Consider the following 19,707-nt stretch of genomic DNA (forward strand, 5'->3'; position numbering starts at 1 on the left):
ACCACCTTCAGTCTTTTTGAATGAATGAAATATCCTATGCTTTCGTATACGTCAAGAAAACCTCCTCTTATATAGAAAGGGAATGCACAACTGCACCGCTTTTCAGCTAGCATTTTGAAACCATTTTATATGATATACTTATCCGCTTTCCAGTTGACTTGATGCGAGTTTTTTAACTAGTGCCATCTCAACTAAATATGAGAAAAAAAGTTGGGACGACACTAATTAAAGAACCCGGTATCAACTAAGCGATCGAAACTAAACCCTCTTTAGGTAGATGAAAAGTCCCTTATGGCAACACCGAAAAATATTTTGTTAAAAAGTGGCGTAAAAAACTCGCCGCATTCCAGCTAACACATGAATCGTCCCGCAAAATAAAAGGCTTTCTCCTGGTCACACTCTCGTGTATGCCAAAACCCCTTTCGGCACAGGCTCTATCACCTCGAATCCCTCTACGGACAAGACCGCACACTTTTAGGCGCCGCATGCGATTACTTTCCAGTTCTAGCCGCCATTGCCGCTCACTAAAAGAGATTTTAGGGACCACCGAAATAGAGAGACGCAGATAATTCTAGGTACGCAGCACACAAACCGCTCTCACAATTCCACATACGAATGACGTCCAAGGTAATATGTGTATGTGTGTATATACTTAGAGGATATTTGGATCCATGGACTAAAAATTGGATCCTGGACTAATTTTTAGTTCGGCTCACATCGGATGTTTGAATACCAATTAGAAAGACTAAACGTGAACTAATTATAAAACTAATTGCATAAGCCGTGGCTAATTCGCGAGATAAATCCATTAAATCTAATTAATCTATGATTAACACATATTTACTGTAGCATCACATGGTCAAATCATGAAATAATTAGGTTTAATAGATTCGTCTCGCGAATTAGCCTTCATTTATCCAATTAATTTTGTAATTAATCTATATTTAATACTCCTACTAATACCTAAATATTCGACGGTGACTAAACTTTAGTCTCGTAACCAAACATATAGTAAGGTAATATGCGATATGTGTGTATCTATACTAGGGAGCTACAGGACCAGAGCCAGGAGAGCATACCCTACTCTACTTGCAGTAGTGGCCCTCCCCCCTTCCCCAGTTCGATCTCCCCGGGCCCCACCAAGCTCCACCCTTCATGTCCTCCCGTCCAGCCGTCCGTCCCCTGTAGCCTCTCTCTCTCTCTCTGTCTCGCGCGTTCCTTCGCAAGCCGCCCGCAGTTCCTCACCAACTTCCGGCTCCCTTCCTTCCCCTTACGCCCTCTCCCGCGTAATCCAACCGCTAATAATAACCGCCGGTCTGATTAGCGCCATCCCCACCGCTATAATTACGCCCCCGCCTGCGCGCGCGGGCCTATCAGCCCTAGGTAACCCGGCCGCCTCCGCTGCTCGCTCGCCTCCTCACTCGCGCGCGTGCCTTGTCGCGTCTAGTCAGCTGCTAGCTAGGGTTAGGGTTTGCCGCTGCTGCTGCTGCTGCGCGCGCGCGCGTGCATGCGCGTGGGCTGGGCGCGGCAGGGATGACGCCGCAGCGGTCGCCGGCGGGGGCCGGAGGTGGAGGAGGAGGAGCAGGGGGAGGAGGAGGTGGAGGGGGAGGGGGAGGCGGCGGCGGCGGGGGCACGTCGGCGCTGCACTACCTCAGCGGGCCGTACGGGGACACCACCTTCACCAAGGTCTTCGTGGGGGGCCTCGCGTGGGAGACGCGCAGCGAGGGGCTGCGCGCGCACTTCGAGGTCTACGGGGACATCATGGAGGCCGTCGTCATCACCGACCGCGCCACGGGCCGCTCCAAGGGCTACGGATTCGTGAGCACGCCTTCTCTCCTCTGTTTTTTTTCTTGTCCGTATCTGCCGTTCTGGTTTGGGACGCTTGGTCCGTACGTTTCTTTTTTCTCTGTTGGGGATCAGGGGCCAGGTTCGATTCTGGAGCTGAAGGTTGTGATTCTCTGCGCGAGATGGAGTTTGTGGGTTGAATTCGGAGTTTTAGTGATCAGCGGTGGCTGCGATGGCTGCGGCAATTGGAGGCGAAGGTCTTAGAATTTGGCAGTTTTGCATCCCGTGCCCGGAAAATTTGGTGGATTGTTGACTCCTTAGCCATAGAATCGAGGGGAAGAGCTAGATTTTGTTATACAGAGCGAACGAATAGCTCCCCTGTTAAGCATTTCTAGGGTTTATATGTTGAATTTCTTTAGGCACTTGGTTCAGTTATTTGCTGTTGGAATTGGAACAAAATTTAGTATTTCTCCCCTGTGAATCAGGGAACTGTTTGAATTTTGTTAGCAGTATTATGGAATTAGTGCACCTTTTGTTTTTTCCAAATTCAGCTCAGATATTTTGTCTTTTTCCATTTCTGATTCATCTTAATTATGTGTGGAGGTGTGTACAGGTAACCTTTAGGGACCCGGAGTCGGCAAGGATGGCCTGCATGGACCCATACCCGGTGATAGACGGGCGGCGCGCTAATTGCAATCTCGCCATCTTGGGGAGGCCTGGTCCAGCTGTGCCTTTCGGTAGGTCTGCTAACTTGGTTCCCTGTTATCCTTTTTTTTCCCCGGACACCTTGTTTGCCTAATTGCACAGCTGTCATCTGTATTGAAATATTATGTGGAACAATAGATTGATTAGATTGGGAGATAGAGGTTACATATATATAGGGGTGAGGAGATCTTGGGTTTATAGAAACAGAACCAGACAAGATCTCCTCCTATCTCTATCTAACCATATCTGCGCCGGCCAGGCTTGAAGCCCACGGCACATGACCCTTCCATACATACGCACACATATACATCTAACATGTACATATGATTCTTTCCAGCTGCTTAAGATCTTAGTGTAATGTAATTTCTTAATCAATTGCCCTATTCCCAATGTATTGGATTCATCACCATCATGAAATTTTCTATGATTCCGTTGTTACAAAACTTGATGCTCAGGTTTGTGCACCGCCCCTGCTTTTCAACCACTAACTAGTAGTCTTGTCACTAGATCTAAAAGAAGGAAAATGACTTGTCAGCAGAGGAGTATTAGATATTTAATTCCTTGCCTGATCATTCATAGCACCAAAGAAGGCTGTACTGCTGTAGGATCTTCTACAAGCTCATATATAAAAGAGGCATTAGCTGTTAAAAATAAACAAACCAATACAGCTACTAGTCCTCTTTGCCAACTATGTTTGGGGGTAGTGTTGGACTTGATTGAAGGGAATAATAGATAACAGAATGAGTATGAGCTGGTGGGTGGTAGAAAGGGTTGGCAATCATCACTGCTTTTTGATTAAAATTGTCCACTTACATGTCAGACATCTATTTCATAGTCTGCAACTTGGAAGGATCGATTTTAATCATCAGAAGATGCACATCTTTGCTTGTGATGGAATGCAATGCTTTTGAGATGTTTCCTGTTATTCATGGGCCTTCTTGGATAATTTTTCTATACACACTGCTACAAAGGGAGAAGGTAGTAAAATAACAAAAGTTTCTTAAGTTTACTAGAAAATTAATGGCTTGCGCTTCTCTTTCAGAAGATTACTGGCCAAAGATTCATCGGTAGAAAGTCTAAACTGCAATATAACTCCATGATCCATGCACACTCTTGTTGTATATTAGCCAACAAGTTTCCCTTATACTCGATACCTCTGCTAGTCTCAGTTGCAAAAACTTGTTGCTAAGAAACTTTCTTATTGCTTCATGTAATTCACGAATGTTCACCTTTTTAGCCTGTGTGTGTGTATTCAATTATCATGATAAAATTTCCCCTTCTTTTCAATGTGGTAGTAGCGCCTGTAAGGCCGGTCATCCCATACAATGGAGGTGTGGCGGTTCCAGGGGGCATGTATGTGCAAAGCCCAACCTATCAGCAGCCCCCTTACAACTACTCACAGGCCTTTGTATATCCTTCCTATGGGTAGGTTAACAGTTCATTTAATGCATTGTTAGAACAGCTATGAATTTGATCTGTTAGGTTGTGAATGTCTGGCATGATGATTAAAGTTGTAGCTAGTCTGGAACTTATGATATGCAGGATGTAGTGTAGATAATTTTCCTTGCAAGAATACCTTTTTATTTCCAAGTGAACAGCCCAGCTGTTCAAGTGCTGACCAGTTGTTTCTTTATGCAGGCCATCAACATATGGACCTGAATACTTATATCAGCAGGTGGAAAACTCCAGAGTCATTAAACCATATTTTTTTTCTTGTATAAATAAATTGAAATTGTTGCTCATTTGTTTTATTTTTAGCTTTGTAGAATGCATATGGTCCGTATGTTGGACAACAGTATGTTCCGGTTTACGGCGGCCCCAGGACGGTAGGCCCAGCAGTCTACCCATATGGGCAGTTTGGCCAACCTGTACCAAGTGATCATGCTTATTCGCCTGGTTATGCACCAAGTCATGGTCTCCCACTATCGAATCAGAATGTTAATGCTGCAAATGTTGTGCGCATGCCACCTGTTCAGCAACAATTTCCTCCAGGTAACTTTCCTCTGTCGTGTTGAATCAAACATACTTGTCCAAGAATATTTGTTCAATTGCTCAGGACCAGCCTGTCATGCTCTTCATATAATTCGTAAAGTACTTTTTGTGAAAACAGGAGGTCCACGCCCTCAGCAACAGATTTTGGTCCCTGCTCGTGCACCACCATTCCCACAGAACAACATTTCTGAACAAGCATCGGGCTGACAAGGATGCCAGAAAGTGACAAATTTGAGGTGTGTTTACCTTTCAAGTACTCCTACATGTTTTCCCATTAATCTGTTCCTACATATTTTCCATTAATCTGTTGTAACATCTTGTTTGCCGCACTGTAGGTATCCTATAGTCTGCAGCAGGACTAAGAACAGCAGAACCGCTAAATTGGGCGGCATGCTTCTTTTTCTTGCAAAAACTGTTTTCTTTTGCACTCTAAAGGTTAGTTATTGCATTTATCTAACACCTACAGCATGTCCTTTTTAAAAAAAAGAAACAAGGACATCGGAGCATGTTGCATCTTGGCTGAATCAATCTCTGTTTATCACCATATTCCAGGTTGTCATTATCCATGGTTACCAGAATTCGTATAATGTGAATGTCTTTTACCTGCCCCGCTGGATGGGGTAGGAAAGTGCTGAAGCCTGAAGATGAAGCCACTCTTGTTCAGCTTCTGTCAGTGTCTGTACATTCCCCATCTGCCAGAAATTCTGATAGCTGGTGGTCTGTGCATGGACCAAGTGGATGCCGGAATTGGGGTCCGGCCTCCAACCTGTGTATAATATAGGTCATGTAGGTCCAAATCGTAGAACAGGTCCATTCTTTCGAACATCTGGTTGTGTATATCCATTCTTCTTCTTTGTCCTTTTTCGGTTCCTTCAGTGCATGCTTTCATGTCGCATTAGGGCATAGGTCTAGGTCTTTCAGTGTCATTGCATCGTCGGTGGGTTTTGTACATTATTATCCTGAAGCTGTAAAATTATACATCACCTATGTCAACTGCAACCAAATAATGACAATCCTATCCTGGGAAAGAATGTGGGTATGTTACAAGTTGCAACGAACAATAAGGAAAAAAAATCTGGAGAATATTTCACTATACTGTTGACCCGTTTCTATGAACAAAGTAAACATATATGACCGATACATGAGCGAGAATGAAAGTTATCCTGATGACATCTACCTCTAGTTTAATTGCACAAAAAGTTACAAAGTACTCCATCCCAAATTATAAGTCGTTTTGACTTTTTTGATACATTCACTTTGCTATGTATATAATGTATATAGATATAACAATAAGTATAGATGTATAGCAAAGTGGATGTACCAAAAAAGTCAAAGCGACTTATAATTTGGGATGGAGTAACAAACAACTTAAAAACGATATCCGTTTTATCATGTTATATACACTCGATCGAGGGGATGGCAATGCTAGCATGGAACCCTGAGAAGTTGAGGCCACCTGCATTTTGGGTCAAAAATTGCTCGGTGCAAAGCCAGCGAGACAACCAGCTCAATTGACACAGATGTTGTTACGACACAGTAAGAAAGCACCTAGAACCACCGAGGTAGTGACCATTCCGAATGTATTGCAAAGCCAGCGAGACAACCAGCTCAAATGACACAGATGTTACAACACAGTAAGAAAGCACCTAGAACCACCGAGGTAGTGACCATTCCGAATGTGTATAGCCAGATGCACCTGGGGTGCCAGCATATTGGTTAATCCATCGTAGGGTCATGGACAGAACTACAGCGTCAAAATGGGTCACAAAACTGTACACTCTGCATGTGACTATCTGTCATCATACTCGTATCATGGGGCCTATAACTGATTGGAAGATATTGTACAGCGCGAGTTGAACTTCTCCTGAGCTATGCTCACAGCGGATCAGATCAACTAACAATGGGAAAAAGAAGGGCAATATTCTGCCAAAAGAGTCCCTCTCCAGATCGCCCAGCAATTTCATGACTTGAAGGACCAGCAAAGTCCTGGCGGCCAGTTCCTCTTTCTTAGTAGCACTCAGTGGCACTGCACAATTTAAAGGTGGATTTCTTTGAGACGATTCATCACATGGTTCGTGTCCTGCACACTTCAGATAAGTTCGCAGTATTTTCTTGCAGGTATTAAGTACTTGTGATTCTATGTTCATTTCTTCCGACAGGGATGGATCGTCATGTTGCAGAGCTTGTAGAAGTTTGAGGTAACTCTGGAAGGATTCATTTTCGAAATGGACAATGGCTGGCTCAGATACCTCCAAAAGGGAACATGCTTTATGAAATTTCATCTGCAAGGAAGATTCAGAGCTCACTTCACTTGAATGTGTCGCGATAGCTGACACCATCTCCAAAAGAATGCTCATATGCTCAGCACGAAGATATTTTCGGTGCTCCTCATATAATTTAATAATGCTCTGCAAGAAAGAAAACAAAATACTGTCATGTTAGAATTGTCTGAAAATTTAGAAACAAAGATTGACAATTCCAGATTACTTGTTCATTAGTTAAGAAGTTCTCCTGTGTGACCTAAAATCAAAATCTAGAATCTATGACACACATGCCATCTTAACAGAAGCAAGCTGCCCATAGAGGCAACTGGGGAAGGTTCAGTTAAAAAGGTAAAGAAATCAGGATATGCCAATGCCAATGTTACAGTTTCACAGCTGACAGCCTGACACCAAGGGCAATTAGGATGTAATCAGCAGCTTCAAACAGAAATCTGTTAGTTTTAATTACGCTATTCTATCTCCAAAAATTTGGCTCTTATTCCTAGATTGACTTTGTTATGGCAGCCTCTACGTAAGGGCATGCATGGCACTTCTATTGGGTAAGAAATAAGAAGCCTCTCTTCCTCAGCATCCTTCCCTCTTTCCTTAGCTGGGGCACAAAGGTGCCACAGCTTGCAGGCCGAAGCCAAAGCTGGATCACCCGAGGAAGGCTCATAGTTAGCATTTGCTTACCAATATCAGGAACGTAAAGTCTACCCTACTGTTCAGCAGCTTTCATGCCGACTGATATACTGCCTGAGACAGGGCATGACTTTAAAGTTGAGAAAGAAGGGCCAAAGCTCTTTGGAGAACCAGACTTTGTCTATCTTAGAGATCAAATTGGATGATAGATTTTTCTCGATCGAAAACAAATCAGTGGGGCCATGCATCCCTTCCTCCCGATGTCATTATTTCACCCCCGATCTCTCAAAAGTTAGCATTCTAGTGGAAGAAAACCAAACCCTAGCTTTTGTATTTAGGATTTTATAGGCACTTGAAAATCCAAATAATTTGGCCAAACCCCGATGTCTTGCATCTGGCCATCCAAAAAAGGGTAATCTAAATACATTTGGCAAAAATAAAAACTTCAATACCTGAATCACTACAAGAAGTAGGGCCATATGATTCTTCAGTTTGACAATAGCATAGGAAGCCGTCTCCATATTAGCTTCCTCTTCATCATTACTGTACATTTCATGATCCAAATATTGCTCGGTTTCTGAATAAGAATCAAGTCTATCTGAGATTTCAATATCTTGCATCATCCTTACAATTTTAGAAAATATGACAAAGGTATGTGTCACTGATTCTTTGAAGCAGACCAATATCTCTTTCCATTCCTCCTCAGAAAGTTTGTTACCAAGCCCCTCTGTTAAACGCATAATTGCAGACACACCAGTGGTAGCACAATGCTTGTAGGGACTTCTGACAAAATTTGTGACAATGGATGCAGTTCTAGCAAATTCTGGCCGTATCACATCAAAGAAATTAACAAACAAACCCACCAAGCATTTCATTGCCAACGTTTGTGTTTCAAGATCAGGTAAATTGGATGTTGAAATCTGATCATTAGGTATGGGCATTTCACTGTTAAATAGAGGATAAACAATACGCTCAAAGATATCGGTCCAAATTGCCTGTGAAAACAAGTGCCCATGATCCTTTAATGTGTCAAAAAGTACTCCTACAGCACCTTTCTTGATAGTCAGTCTCGGATCAGTCGTCAATTTGGCTAAACCTGAAATGACAAAAAAGGTATCGATTTAAATGTTCATGTGCTTCAGATTATCATCCAACAAGAATATTCAACCTGCATGATAAAATAAACCCAATATAATAATTCAAGGCAAAAAAGAATGCTGTACCCGCAAGGAGAGGCACCCAGAGGGAAACATAACCATCTTTGTGCACAGTGGCATTTCCACCCGACATGTCTGAATTCATGGGTTGTTCAGCACCCCTATCTTGACGCACAAATCCTTCCTCAGCAAGTCTAACAGCACAGAATCGAAGAAACGCAATAGCATTGAGATTGGCATCACTGTTAAACTGGCTACTCGTAAATGCAATAAGACAAGTAACACAATCAGTAAATGTTGTTGTCTCTGTTTCAGTTACGTGATGAAAATAATCTCGAATAATTTTTTCCACAGTCTCAAATGCCAATAGAACTGTACTTCTTGTATCATCAGCAGCGGCAAAAGTAAAAACCTGTAGGTCGATGACATTTTACAAGACAGGACACAAAAGTCACTAACTTGCAGATAAATTTGAACAAAAATATCAGAATAAACTTAACATAAAAATCAATACATACCATAAAAACACCTTTCCACCCAGACTTTATGTTATGCACCCGACTCAGAACCATCTGTGAGACACACCTAACAATAAGCTCCCGTACTTCTGGAGCTTTACTCCTCTGCATAACAACCACAAAAGGTCTAAGGAATTCATTTTGAAAGTTATAGTTCGCCAGTTCCTCCCTTTCTAGAAACTTCATGGCCAGCTGCCTCAGAGAGTCCATCACAAATATAGAGACAGAAAGATTTTCCAACAACCCAACAGACACAAAAAAGTCTGACAAAACTTTCCAAATACGAGACCACACCAGACGTATGCGGTTCATATTGTAGTGCCTGCACAAACAAAGTTCGGAATTAGAGTAGTCAAAAGGCATCAAGTCATGCCTGCTGTTGCCATAAACAAAGATAAGATTTTTTTAGGTGGGTCTGAGAAACTTCTTACGCGATCTCTACTATTTTTGTAAGGCAGAAGATACGAGGGTCCATTGGAGACTGCAGCTCAGTCATTGAGACCTTACAAAGAGCCTTCACAAAAGCAACAATAGCATCACCATTTAATCTTTGGCTATGGGCAAAGATATGATTTAACTCAACAATGCCAATCTGATCCAACAAATTTATGTTCGATAGGAAATTATTGATCTGTTCAGGAGTGACCAGTGCTGACACACTGGTTTTTGCCACTGTGCTGTCATAAGTACCCCCTCTAACAGCAGCCATTACAGCAGGATTCTGAAGAGCATTGGTTTTCTTGGAAGATATAACAGAAGTAGACTTCTGAGTTTTATCTTCTGACTCAATCAGAGGAACTGTCAGAAATGAAGCATCAGTGGGAACCCCTTCTCCAAGCAGATGTAAATGCTCAAACCGTGATAAACAAGTTAAGACATGCTCCCAAGCTTCTTGCAAGTAATTGCCATCTTCGATTGCGATAGATATTATAGCCTGTTCATGTGAACATAAGGAAACTTATCATCCCACCGTTTTGAAACAGCCAGATTTTGGGGCAACCATGCAAATGCCCAAGAATATGCACTAGGTTCAAGAATCAGCAGATTTTCTCTCTTTTATGTTTTGCAACAAGGGTTAACGAGGACAAATAAACTATACACCTTTCTTACTAAAAACAGACTGCTCAGCAACAAATTATCAGTAACCTTTAAATTACACAAGTGAATATGATTTGTGTGGCCTCTTACCTTCATAGCATCAACATTTACTAAAAACAGACTGCTCAGCAACAAATTATCAGTAACCTTTAAATTACACAAGTGAATATGCCTTGTGTGGCCTCTTACCTTCATAGCATCAACATTTTTTTGCTTCATGTCTGCAGCAGAATGGAGGGATGTGAATTTAGCTATGGAAGTTAAGAAAGCATCCCTCTGTGTCTGCATGCACATAACAGAAGTGATATGAACGGAAAATCTTAATCCCTTTAAACACTGTGATGTGGAAGCCTTATCGTCACACTGATCAAGGAGGACACTGAATGCAGCCATCATAGGAGCCCAACAGGACTCCATCATGGATCTTAAAATGGTTGCATCAGCAATAACATAAAATGTGGACCTGTATTATGCACAACCTCAAATTAATATATGATGCTGAGGGCATAAGTACTCTAACTGACAAAATCATGGTGATCTTACTCTAATTTGCCACGCTTTGCTTTGAATTTTTCCTGGATGTGCTTAATGAGCAAGTCATTAGCTCCTACTGCCTTGTCTTCCGCCGGTCTCCAGTTGACAAAATTGATAATATTGTCTAAGCCTAGAAGCCTACTTACGCTATTGGATTGCTTGGTTTGTGCAACTGAGGAATCAGCACTCATTTTGATTTCATTGTTGACAATCTGATCATAAAGCGCACTCAGATAATCTTCTGGCAAATCCTTTCCATCATCTATTCCTCTGTTGTTGCGCATAAAATCTGCCTTAGACATCTGCACAAGAAAATATACATTACTTCATGAACCATCGCCAGATGCCAGGAAAATTATCATTAACGTACCTTGTTCTTCACCATTGGATTATGAGCATCAGTGTTTAGCAAGATCACAGAATAAGCAAGAACATATGCCGTATCTGCACTAGTAAAAGCATTTGGATTGCATTTACAGTAGCATTGAGCAAATTTCTCCATGATCCGATCAATTTTTTGAGCTTCTCCTGGTAATCTGAAACCTTGCAAGAAGAACCTAATTGCCTGACCAAAGTCCATGCTTTCAAAGTTTAATGCATCCACATAAGCATGCATAACTTTGAGGGGAAAGTCATCCCTTTCACCCAAATAGTCGCCTATCATTGTTGCATTTAAACCAGCAGTATTTCTCAAGAAAGAAGCCACATCTTCTGGAGATTGGCCTATTTTCTTGCTCCGAATGAGAAAATCAATACCTTTGGAAGGTTTTTTATTGAACAAGGTGATTCCTTTCTGCAAAAAGAAACTTTAGACCTATTAGTAATCCCAAAGACAGACAAAGTTTAATTGAGGAGAAATCAAAATTCAAGTAAGCGACCACACCTGAAGTTCCATCTTGTAAGCACGGCGCTGCTCAAGTGAGGAAGAGTCAGTTATGTCCGAGTTAATAGTGTCAAACTGCAGTTCATAATCCATTCCACTCCCTTCTTCTCCATTATGGATATTTTGATTGTCCACTGAACTTAGATTTTCAGAATTGCTGGGAGAAAATTCACCAATTCGCAGTTGTTGGTCCATCCATGCGCTCATCGACTTCATAATAGTTGCAAGGCACTTGACAGACTCAATCCTAAATGTTTGGTCTTGTGCAACAGTTAACGTTGTTGTAGATCCAGCGGGGACACCTAAAGCAGTCTTTAGTAGTCCATTGACAATCCTGTGAAGATCTGATAGAATTAACACTGTTTCACTGTATACTTAGGGAATAGCATATCTGTGGTGCAGCACATACAGCACAGCAGTACTAGAAGAGAACAATTATGCTCACTGTATCAAGTGGTTCTTTATATTTGACAAGAAAATTAATAAGTACACTGATGACAAAAAACGAAACTGAAGGAGAATACCCATCTGGAAAAAAAAAACAATAACGTACCTTTCAAAAATATTTGGTGCATCAACATCACAATCAAAGTTCACAAAGATATCAATAATAACCTGAGGTTCTTTACATATCTTCTCCAGAAAGTTTAGAACTGTCATCTTCTGCAAAAAACTAGGCTGGAGGACATTTTCAAGAACTCTTAAGATAAGCATAGGAAAAAACATTCCAATTTCCTCTTTCAAACCAGATCTAAACCTTGATATTAGACTCATAAAAATGGAACACAATAACTGAAAGACACTCATTGCAGACAAGGCACTGTTCTTCAACAATGATAAGCAAAGGTACTGCTTAACTGCTTCAAGATACCTGCATTAATAGGACAAAAAAAAACAGTATCAGTGTTAGGCCCATAACCAAATAATCAATTCAACATTTCAACTTCCACTTATCCACTATGAATTCTTTCGGGTGCTGCTGCTTGACGGATACATCCCCACATGACTAAGCTCTATCGTACTTCAAACAGCTTTACAATTTAAAGTATCAGCCAGTAGCACTACCATATTTTGCATTGGTGTTACCAATTAGTTATTTCTCCGACTCCCTCCACCAGTATCAGTTTGGATCTGCAGACCTGATAGGGTGTCCACTGTCCATGCATGTACTGTATATACACGGTTCGAAAATTCTAGCTGGTTAAATATCCATCATACTCTCTTGCAGCTCTCATTCTAGTTATATGAGAAAACGAGTTGATTATCAATAGTTGGAAGCTTTAGCACGTAAATGAGTACATCAAGGATATCTGATATAGACACTAAACCCGTCCTCCGAACACACAGTCATTGATCCTTCACCAGCCAGATCCTTGCCAGAACAACCTATATGACAGCTAATTGCACAAAACATGGCAAAAGACAGCCTTATTACCCGACCCGGTGACTAGGTGAAAATCATAGACGTTGCAAACGCTCTCATGTGTATGCTGGAAAGGGCTGGATCCAAATCATAAAGGTTTAGATCAAATCCAAACCAAGCCATAATTCCTGGTTTCACTAAAAAAAGTCTTAATTCCTGGTTCAAACAGGACATCAGTGCTGTTAAATATAACCATAAAATGTTTCAACATGTTCCACTTTACCCTACCTGGCTTCCAAAGTTCTACACTTATCATTTGCATTCTTCAAGATTCATTGCAGCAATAACAAAATAGAGATATTTAATGGAACATTGCAATAAAATAGATGATCGAACTGTCTTGGTATGGTACATACTTTTCATTTGTCTTCCAGAACGGCCCTGCATTGTCAACAACCATCCTAACCAGCTCGAGTGACAAAACCTTCCCCCGCAATAACATTGGATCATCGGGGCTCTCAGGCGTACCAAACTTCATTGACAACTTGCAGATGTTCTTGAACAAAGCCAGGCCGTCCTCCCTGATCTTGCTCATTCCACCATCCCCCCCACTGCCTTCCCCTTCGATTGGCACTGCATCCACAGGGGGTGCCTCCTCCGGCACGTCGCTCCCCTCCATGGCCTCGTTTATGAACGCCTGCGCCGCCTGCACGACGCTGGAGTCGTTGAGGCTGCGGTCGGAGAGGTCCATCATGTCCGCGGCGGAGACGGTGCGCACGCGCACGTCCATGTCATCGGCCTCAACGCGCGCGAACACGATGGCCAGCACCTGCGCGATGGCGAGCTTGGCGCAGAGCTGGTTCCCGCCGCTGGCGCTCCCGAGGTAGACGTTGTAGCACGCCTTGACCACCTGGCCCAGGCAGTCCCCGCTGACGGAGACGGCCGGGCACAGCGCGAAGGCGACGAGCACGCGCAGCACGGCGAGCTCGAGAGCGTCGTCGCCGCCGCCGCCGCCGAGCGAGACGCAGGAGAGCACGGCCGCGAAGAGCCTGGAGACCGGGGAGGGCGGCGAGGAGGCGGAGGGGTCCGCGGCGTCGACGTCGCCGCGGAGGAGGCGGAGGGTGAGGAGCCCCGCGACGCACTCGAGCGCCGGCTCGGCCACCTTCGGGGACCCCGGGTCGAGCGCGAGCAGCAGCGCGGCGAGGGCGGCGTCGGCGGTGGGCGCGGGGAGGCCTGGGACGGGGGAGGCCGGAGCCGCCGAGGGCTCGTCGGGCTCGGGCGCGGCGGGGGCGGAGCAGAGGAGGTCGAGCGCGGACTTGGAAGCGGCCACGAGCGCGGCGTGCCGGCGCCAGGAGGAGTGCTTGATGACCTTGTCGAGCGCGCGGGCGAGCACGCGGGCGGCCGGGGAGGCGCCGCCCGGGGCGCCCTCGGCGTCGGGCTCCGACGACATTGGGGGCGGTGGCGCGGGACAGGGGTGGCGGCGGCGCGACTAGGCGGCGGGTGGACTCATCGGAGGCGGGGGTGGGGAGTACGGGAGATCTGGTGGGTGGCCGCCTGGCCGGTGACGCGTTGCTCTGCTCCGCTGCTGTTTGGTGCTGGTTCTAGAAGCAGCGTGGAAGCAGAAGGGAAGGTGACTTGGAACGGATCAACGGGGGACATTGCGAGTATTGGAACCGTGTCGTCCTATCGCTTGCTTGCTTCGGGGCGAGGGCTCTCCAAGCTCTTTTTGGCAGAATTTCCTCAAAACTCGTTTGAATCTGTTAGAATTTTGAAATGCAGAAATTTTAGTAGGAAAAGAGTTTAATTTTCTCCGGGAATCATTAAAGTTATTGTCATCCAAGTAAGTATGGCTTGAAATGTTTGTACAGGGGCACTCAAAAAATCAGTTGTCCTATGCAGTTTAGCTTACTTGGCCTTTCAAATGATTTACTCGAAGCGATTCCCTGGTCTCAAAATCTCCACAAGTAACAGTCATACGCTGTGCATGTCGAATTCCTGATTGCTGCGTGTGCTATTCTCTCTCTGTCGCTCACGAATTCCTGATTGCTGCGTGTGCTATTCTCTATCTCTCTCATCGTTGATCGCTGCTTGGTCTCGCATGAGAAATTTGCGATCTTCCGTGCATACCGAACCCTGGCCTTTTTTATGATCGAAAGTTCTGGCTTCAAGCATCTTCTAGTGAGGATGTGTCAGATCAAAATCATTATAAAGAAGAAGCACATATCCTAAACAACATGTAGTCAAGACCCAGAATGTACAAATGCAACTCTGGTATATCCAAAGAAAAACAATAGAGAAAATAATAAAAGGAACTACATTATCTCGAAAATACATCTCTAGTAGACCTCACTTGTGGCTTGTTTTGTGATTCCGACTCATAATGAATCATCAGTTGCCATGTGTCGACCTTAATTTCTGAAGGTCCCATCAGATGTGAAAAAGACTACTCCCTCCATTTCATACTAGTTGTTATTCTAACTCAAAACTTTCTACCATTGACCAATAATTTTTCGGAAAAAAATACATAGTATTACATTATAAGATTTATGCTTTAAGATTAAGTGCCTCTTTGGCACAGCGTCTTGCGCAGCTTCTCCTCCGGCTTATTGGCTTCGGCTGCCGAACGATTGTTTTGAAAAGGGTTTCACCGATGAAGTTGCAAAAAGCCCCGCAGAATGGGCTCTCGCGCCGGAGAAGCCAAAAAAAAAAATAGCTCACCCGGCTCATCCCATCACAACCGAAAAAAAGACGCATGTGCCCTACTCTTTCATGGAAATTACATCTGTTTGCCCCTGCTGCTCTCTCCTCTCCCTCCATCTCGCCCACAACGCCGGCATACCTGCTGATCACCCGTGGAGCTTGTTGACAGCGCGCCGCAGGAAAGGAGCAGTGGTGGCCCCAGGTCGCGGGTAAGAATGAAGGCACGCAGGCCGTGGCGGAGATGCGGCGCCACGGAGCAGAGCGGCGAGGGAGCAAGTGAGCAGCGTGACGGGTTGAGCAGGGCCGACCGGGGAGCAGCGCGGTGCTCGCGGGATGAGAACGGCGCGAGGCGACGGGGGACGGCGTGGAGCTCGCGATTTGTGGCCGAAACGGTCTGCGTCGAGGAATGAGGATCGGGTAGAAAGGAAAGAGGAGAATCGGGTAGAAAAAAGAGGAGGAACGGATAATAAGGGGAAAAAGAAGGGTAGTAAAGAGAAAAAAATAGAGAAAAGGAGAAAAAGGAAGGGGTGTTAAGTCTATATAACAAGCTAATTATTCTATTCACTAATTTTATATTCTATATAAAAGTACACTATTAATCGAGGGAAAATATGAAAAAACAAGTCTAGGTAAGGGTATATTAGACATTTAACCTACTTCACCCATTCATGAAAAGCTAGGAAAAGTCGTTTCGCTAAACGTTTTGCTATGAGATAAGGTAGAGAAAAAAGTTGCTTTTTCAGATGAGGGAGCTCGAGCTGTTTTTTCAACACGGGTCAGAGTCGTGCCAAACGGGACCTAACCCTGGGAAATACTTTCATAATATATATTTTGCATGTTATTAAACAATATAATTTTTTAGGAATTGATAGTCAAAAATAAAAATGCTTGACTTATGACAACACCAGTGAAAAACCCTCCGTTCCAAATTGTACATCGTTATGGTATTTGTAGGTTCATAATATTTGCTATGCATATAGATATACACTATGTTTAGATATATAGAAAAATTATATATTTAGAAAAGTCAAAACGACATGCAATTTGGAATGGAGGTAGTAAATCGAAAGAGCACTCAAATTCATCGAGATTCTAAGCAAGCAGCATGCACGCGGCACGCACGAGCACTGGATGCTAGCTTGCACAAAAGGATGCTCGGACGCAAGGGAGAGCTAGTGCAGTTTAAAGGGGATCATGGCCATCCTTGCTCAGTGACAATCTCCCTTTATGAACAGTAAATCAGCTACTGTTTCTGTGGCTGCAGCAGCTGCTAACTTAAAAACAATTTGAGTGAATAGAAGACAATAAGATTCATGAACAAAGTGGTTGTACTAGTAAAATGAACCAACAAGTGGTAAACTCGTACCAGTAAATGAACCAATAAGTGGAAAACGCATGCTGAAAGTATTCATGGTTAAGCAGAAGTATAGATTAATCATTATTCTTTTTTGGCCCTGATTATTCTGTCAATTAAAATCATGAATCTCTACGAGCATCAACAAAAACCAACCCACACTGAAGGAATTCATTGTTAAGCAGAATTATGGATCCATTAGTCTTTTTGGCCCGGATCATTCTGCTAATTAAATCATGAACCACCACGAGCATCTCTGGTCTTGTTAACTTTATTATCATATCATACTGTACTAGCACTTCAAAAGATTCACGATTACAGGAACTTCAGATCCAGGAACAACAAGATGCCACGATAGGATTTATAACAAGTCCAAATTTTAAAACTACTCTGGAATCTGGTCCTACAGGGGCAATTATATTTAAAGAAAAAAGAACAAAAAAACCAAACACAAAAGAAAAGATAATCCAGGGATATCAACTGGCTGCTGCATGACATATATAAAGCAGGCATGCTAAGCTTGGCAATTACACTACATACTGGAGGCTTGCAGGAGGCCTATGGAAAGGCTAGCAAGCAGCTACTGCATGAAATGGTAATTTATCTAGCTTGATTTTCGCCCTTGTGCCCTTGCAGCGCCTTCCATGGAGGATGAGTTCCAGTATATCTGGGTTTTCACTGCTTGTCTTTCCGGTTACCATCCCGAGATCTCTTCCGGCGCTGCTTGGAGCAGCCGGACTTCGGTTGGGCAGACCGGGCATCAGGAACAGGCACACGATGCTCACCAGCCAAAGCAGGGAAACCAGCGGCAGGGTTTCTGCAATAAAAGATTGTCTTAGCATCAGTACTTAAGAACTGACCTTCATGTTGCAAGATTCTAACAAAAATCTGCTTGCACTTGTACTTTCAAATGGTCACTTAGTAATTATTGACTGTGTTCGAGAAAAAAAAAGCAATTATTGACTTAGCATCCATGATTCAAGCCAGAGGACTTGTTGATGGTAACAATGTGATTCATCTAAGCTCAGAGCACGAATAAGAGGATGATAGGCTTGATGTGTCTTACCCGTGAGTACGGCAGACTCCTGCATGGCTGTGGGAGCACCAACAGGCCTATCCTTCAACAAGCTCTGGCGCAGTACCATGTTCTCAGCTGCATAGCACTGAAGTGCATAGCTGAGGCGGCGGCACTCTGCTTCCAAATACTTGCTCTTCGCCTCCAAGTCCTTCACATACGTCTTCTTCCTCTCCCTTGATTTCATGGCGGAATCTCTGTTCCTCATTTGCCTGATAAATTCACAAGGCAGATCCCCTTTTATATAAGACAAATTGCGCAACTAAAAAGCAAGAAATGTAGATGAAAAAGAACTTCCATCTAGTGACCAAATTTCAAACACACTTAAAAAGTGTAACCAAGGTGAGTATTTGTGCAAACAAATCCCTTTCCCAAAATCCTCTCAAACACTAACATGATCGTAATAGCAGTTTTGGAATTTACACCTAGATAGAAATTTGAATCTCCTAGTGATCAATCGCAAAAATCTCTGCCATTAGGTAAAGTTCACGATAAACACCAATCCAGTATTTAAATTTTCAAACCTAATAGAATTGATCAAAGCACGATCTCTGAAATTTATGAATTGGATAGAGCACAATCTCTAACCTAAGCATACATACATACATACATACATACATACAACCTAAGCAATAATCCACAAAAACTTAGAATATGATCCATCGCTAACTGTCATGTATAACTCCTAAATTTCATTTCACAGAAGCAGGATAACATAAATCCACGGAATGGCAATGGCTACAAGAGGAAAAAAAGTGTTCATATGTCCAGAGATAACACGATAAAATCAGCATACCTCCTCTTCTTCTTGCTGACGGGATCATCGCCATCCACCTCCACCGTCTCCGCCTCCGGCGTCACAACCTCCACCACCTCATCCCTCCCGGAGTCCCCATCCGTGCTTCCACCCGCCTCGCTCTCCTTCCCCTCCCGCTCCCCCTCTCCACCGTCGTACAGCGCGTCGAAGAACTCCTCCACGCTGATCCCCTCGGCCTCCCCGCCCAACTCCGCCTCCCCCTCCTGCATCAGCAACCTCTCGATCTCCGTCAGCGCCTCCTCCCCGGGCGGGCTCGCCCTGGAGGTCACCGACTCCGGCGACCCCGCCTCCGCATCGTGCGCCGCCGTCGGCGCCGGCGGAGGCGGGGACGGGTCGATGAGGCCGGAGACGCCGGCGGGCTCGCCGGAGAAGGAGGCGAGGAGGGCGTCAAGGTCGATGTCGGCGAACAGGTCGATGTCCATGGGGATTGCGAGATATTTTGTGGTGGTCGTCGCCGCTGTGCGACTTTATAGCGGACTCCAGCGTTCAGAAGTTTTGCTTCGCGAGGAAGGAGAGGAAGGTTCCTTGCACTTTAACGGGGTGGGGCCTACACGGGGTGGTGCCGTGGCCTGGCCAATGGGAGAAGCGGAATGTGCCAGGTCAGCCAGCGGGTTCCTTTGAGGGGGCTTGGGCTGCGTTCGTTGAAGGGCTTCATGTTGCTTGGGCTGTGTTCGTTGAAGGGCCTCTTTGGTTCATATGTCATGTGGGCCGTATGAATGCATGGGAAGGCACATCTTCTTTCGATAACTACGGCCCGTTCGGATATTGGCCGGTTTACTTGTCGAAAACATATGGCAAATGGCCGAAGCTCCAAGCTTATCCA

At 44.2% G+C, this 19,707-nt stretch overlaps 3 protein-coding genes across 4 annotated transcripts; 1 reads left to right on the top strand and 2 right to left on the bottom strand.

Moving 5' to 3' along the window:
* The first annotated feature begins 1,200 nt into the window (after positions 1-1,200).
* On the top strand, positions 1,201-5,565 carry LOC101762570 (RNA-binding protein 38). 2 transcript variants are annotated; one of them, XM_004965799.3, is made up of 8 exons: positions 1,201-1,818; positions 2,399-2,522; positions 3,789-3,915; positions 4,129-4,165; positions 4,257-4,482; positions 4,601-4,718; positions 4,818-4,917; positions 5,035-5,565. In XM_004965799.3, the coding sequence occupies exons 1-6, from the start codon at positions 1,534-1,536 to the stop codon at positions 4,687-4,689; spliced, it is 888 nt and encodes a 295-aa protein (XP_004965856.1). In that variant the 5' UTR covers positions 1,201-1,533; the 3' UTR covers positions 4,690-4,718; positions 4,818-4,917; positions 5,035-5,565. The 2 variants fall into 2 exon arrangements, with proteins under 2 accessions (XP_004965856.1, XP_004965855.1); XM_004965798.3 differs by having other exon boundaries at positions 1,202-1,818; positions 3,786-3,915.
* Positions 5,566-6,027: 462 nt separating this feature from the next.
* Positions 6,028-14,559, bottom strand: LOC101763256 (brefeldin A-inhibited guanine nucleotide-exchange protein 1). The gene is made up of 11 exons (XM_004965800.2): positions 13,355-14,559; positions 12,129-12,446; positions 11,576-11,909; positions 11,063-11,485; positions 10,702-10,994; positions 10,348-10,621; positions 9,492-9,994; positions 9,061-9,382; positions 8,609-8,954; positions 7,838-8,481; positions 6,028-6,890 (listed from the first exon to the last, which is right to left on the bottom strand). The coding sequence occupies exons 1-11, from the start codon at positions 14,386-14,388 to the stop codon at positions 6,282-6,284; spliced, it is 5,100 nt and encodes a 1,699-aa protein (XP_004965857.1). The 5' UTR covers positions 14,389-14,559; the 3' UTR covers positions 6,028-6,281.
* Positions 14,560-17,221: 2,662 nt separating this feature from the next.
* LOC101763662 (bZIP transcription factor 50) lies at positions 17,222-19,339 on the bottom strand. Its single transcript, XM_004965801.2, has 3 exons — positions 18,864-19,339; positions 18,059-18,279; positions 17,222-17,809 (listed from the first exon to the last, which is right to left on the bottom strand). The coding sequence occupies exons 1-3, from the start codon at positions 19,304-19,306 to the stop codon at positions 17,562-17,564; spliced, it is 912 nt and encodes a 303-aa protein (XP_004965858.1). The 5' UTR covers positions 19,307-19,339; the 3' UTR covers positions 17,222-17,561.
* Between the last annotated feature and the right edge of the window lie 368 nt (positions 19,340-19,707).

The sequence above is a fragment of the Setaria italica genome, chromosome IV (genome assembly GCF_000263155.2).
Source record: "Setaria italica strain Yugu1 chromosome IV, Setaria_italica_v2.0, whole genome shotgun sequence".
In the NCBI taxonomy this organism is placed as follows: domain Eukaryota; kingdom Viridiplantae; phylum Streptophyta; class Magnoliopsida; order Poales; family Poaceae; genus Setaria; species Setaria italica.